General features: G+C 37.2%; 1 protein-coding gene across 1 annotated transcript; it reads right to left on the bottom strand.

The window, feature by feature from the left end:
* Positions 1-2,252, bottom strand: LOC114187391 (uncharacterized). The gene is made up of 4 exons (XM_028075641.2): positions 1,585-2,252; positions 534-1,509; positions 254-445; positions 1-165 (listed from the first exon to the last, which is right to left on the bottom strand). Exons 1-4 carry the CDS (start codon positions 2,250-2,252, stop codon positions 1-3), a joined length of 2,001 nt encoding a protein of 666 aa, XP_027931442.2.
* Between the last annotated feature and the right edge of the window lie 382 nt (positions 2,253-2,634).

Here is a 2,634-nt window from a genome sequence, read left to right as displayed (position 1 = left end):
TCAGTCTTCCATGAGATCTACATAACTACGATCCACTATGTGTAAATCTAGGAATGCTTGCATCCTATCTCTATAAAATGATGCCCACCCTTTTGCCTTTGGGTAACAATTGCTAGATGATATGATATCCACTGTCAGTAATGGACAACCTTCTTGTAGACGAACCTGTAAATACACAATTAGTCAATAGAGAAATGAAGTTCTTTATAAAAATAATATATATATATATATATATATATATAAACATATATACCTGCACAAAATGAGAATTGTAAACATGTCCGATACAACTTAGTCGATGTTGACTTTGCGAAATAGGTGGGGATGTACGAAGTGGGAATATCGTCAAATTCTGAACTGATGACAAGCACACGAGGATTACATTATACCGATTAGCAATCGCATACCCCATGTTTGGTATAGTCATCCACTTGTCTCGATTAGCCTGTATATAATTAATTAGATTATAATAAAACAAAATCATAGAAAACTTGTAATACATAAATTTCAACATTGGTGTATAGAAGTTATACCCCTGATGGTGATTGAACTAGCAAAGACTTTCTCAGTTCTTCCAGACGATCATAGCCTCCAACTAATGTTGCATATTCATCTCGCCATTGACTAAGTTCTTTGTATAGATCATGTCTGATTAGAGGCCATGACTCCTCACCCATACCCAACAATGCAGCAATGCATCTATATCCACAATGACCGTCCGCCACAACATCGACAACATCGAGTATATAAGGATGAAAAACATGATTGAACTGTTCTAGCATGGGTATTACTTTCTCTTCAATTACACGTTTGCTCTTCAGCTTGTTTTCTGTTTTTGCAACACATGTGTCTTGTCTTGAGGACTCAATGAAGGCGTCCACATGCTCAAAATAGGAGGGATCACGTTTGGTTGACTTCTTTGATCTATGACTCTTAGCTACACCTTTCGTCTTAACTTTACTCGGTGGTGGTAACATCGATGTCATGGAAGGGCAAACTATGTCGAGTAATTTATGTTTTATGGTCACTTTTCCTGCAATATCAACTTCTTTGAAAAGATTAAGCAGTAGATCAACCTCCCTCTGAATAGATAATTGCCCTTCAGATTGTGAAGACGAGACATTGGAGAAGCTCAACCTAGTCCACATCACATGAATTTCTTGGAGAGGAATAATCCCAGGATCATATCGTGTTAATTCACACGCACATGGTAGACCATAAGTTTGTCTGAGAATGCAGCCACAACGACTACTATCGAATCCAATCTTCTTTACTCTTTCCAACTCTTGAGCAAGGAGTTCTAAGGCACATCTAGAAATATTTCCCACTAATCTTCTATAACTCAATGCCTTGTAAGAGTCACTGATAAGATTTATAATTCTTTCAAAAGACGATTTAATTTCGTTATGTTGCAAGATAATAACGTTGTGAATTCCATCCCAACACGAACAAAGGTCTCCCATACTACTTCCAAGAACTTTCTTCAGACTCCAGTGAGCAGATTCAACCCTAGTACAATTTATACAAGGAAATCATATAAACCATTAATAAATAAATTTAATTAATAGCAAAATGCAAATATACCTGTTTGATGTTGTATTCCCCAAATGCATAACTTTGTTCGTCCATGCCTTCACAAAGAATTTCTTGTAAAGAATGATCCACGAGTCGTTAACATATTCAAAGAATACAGGCCATGGCTGGCAAACAAGCTCAAGACGATGAACACACTCGTTGAACTTTAATTCATCTTCACAGTCCATGACATTCTCCCAGGCTTGCAATACAACATCCCATGCATCAACAGAATTTACTAGCATTTTGCACTTTGCCTGCACATTTTTTTGAATGTGGAAACAACATAGAAGATGATAACACTCAGGGAACACAATGCCAACAGCATTCATTAGAGTAAGATCCCTATCAATTACAATGACTTGTGGACCACCCTCGGACGTCATAAACAGACCTCTTAGCCTTTCAAGAGCCCAAATGAAATTATTTTGCTTTTCACTAGATAAAAATGCAAAAGCGGTCGAGAAAGTTAATCCTGTTGAGGTCACACCAACAATCTCAAGTAATGGCAACCGATATTTGTTGGTTTTATAGGTACTATCCATTAAGAACACAATATTGAATGAATTTAACAACTTCACAGCATCAGGATGGGTCCAGAACAAATCGCTTACCACATCAGATTCATCAAGACATCTACTAAAATGGATGTAGTGATCACGTTCCAACATCAACATTAACTGTTGTAACTCAGTTCTTTAACCTCTTATTGAACGTTTGTACCTAGATCTTGCATTATACACTTGCTTCAGAGTTGTAACATTACAATCATCTTTTTCTTTCAGAGTGAGAAGTATATTTGCAGGTTTTACTTGACTTTTGGTCATATCAACAAGCAACGACTGTTCAGTAGACTTCAACCTACCCGCATAGGGGTGACCAACTAGAGTAGAAGAGACTTCGTGATTATGGTAACCACATTTTACGTTCAACACCCATCCCTCCCCTTGAGAGATGGGTCTCCCTCTCAATCTAAAGGGACAATCACATTTTCTTGTCCTAGATAAACTCGGTTCTGCATCACACTTGTATTTTCTATATTTTCCACCTCTTTGACAA

The sequence above is a fragment of the Vigna unguiculata genome, chromosome 1, assembly GCF_037176805.1.
Source record: "Vigna unguiculata cultivar grain cowpea cultivar isolate G323 ecotype 2 chromosome 1, ASM3717680v1, whole genome shotgun sequence".
Classification (NCBI taxonomy): Eukaryota; Viridiplantae; Streptophyta; class Magnoliopsida; order Fabales; family Fabaceae; genus Vigna; species Vigna unguiculata.
The sequence above is the reverse complement of the archived record's forward strand: the minus strand, read 5'-3'. Positions and strand labels throughout refer to the sequence as shown.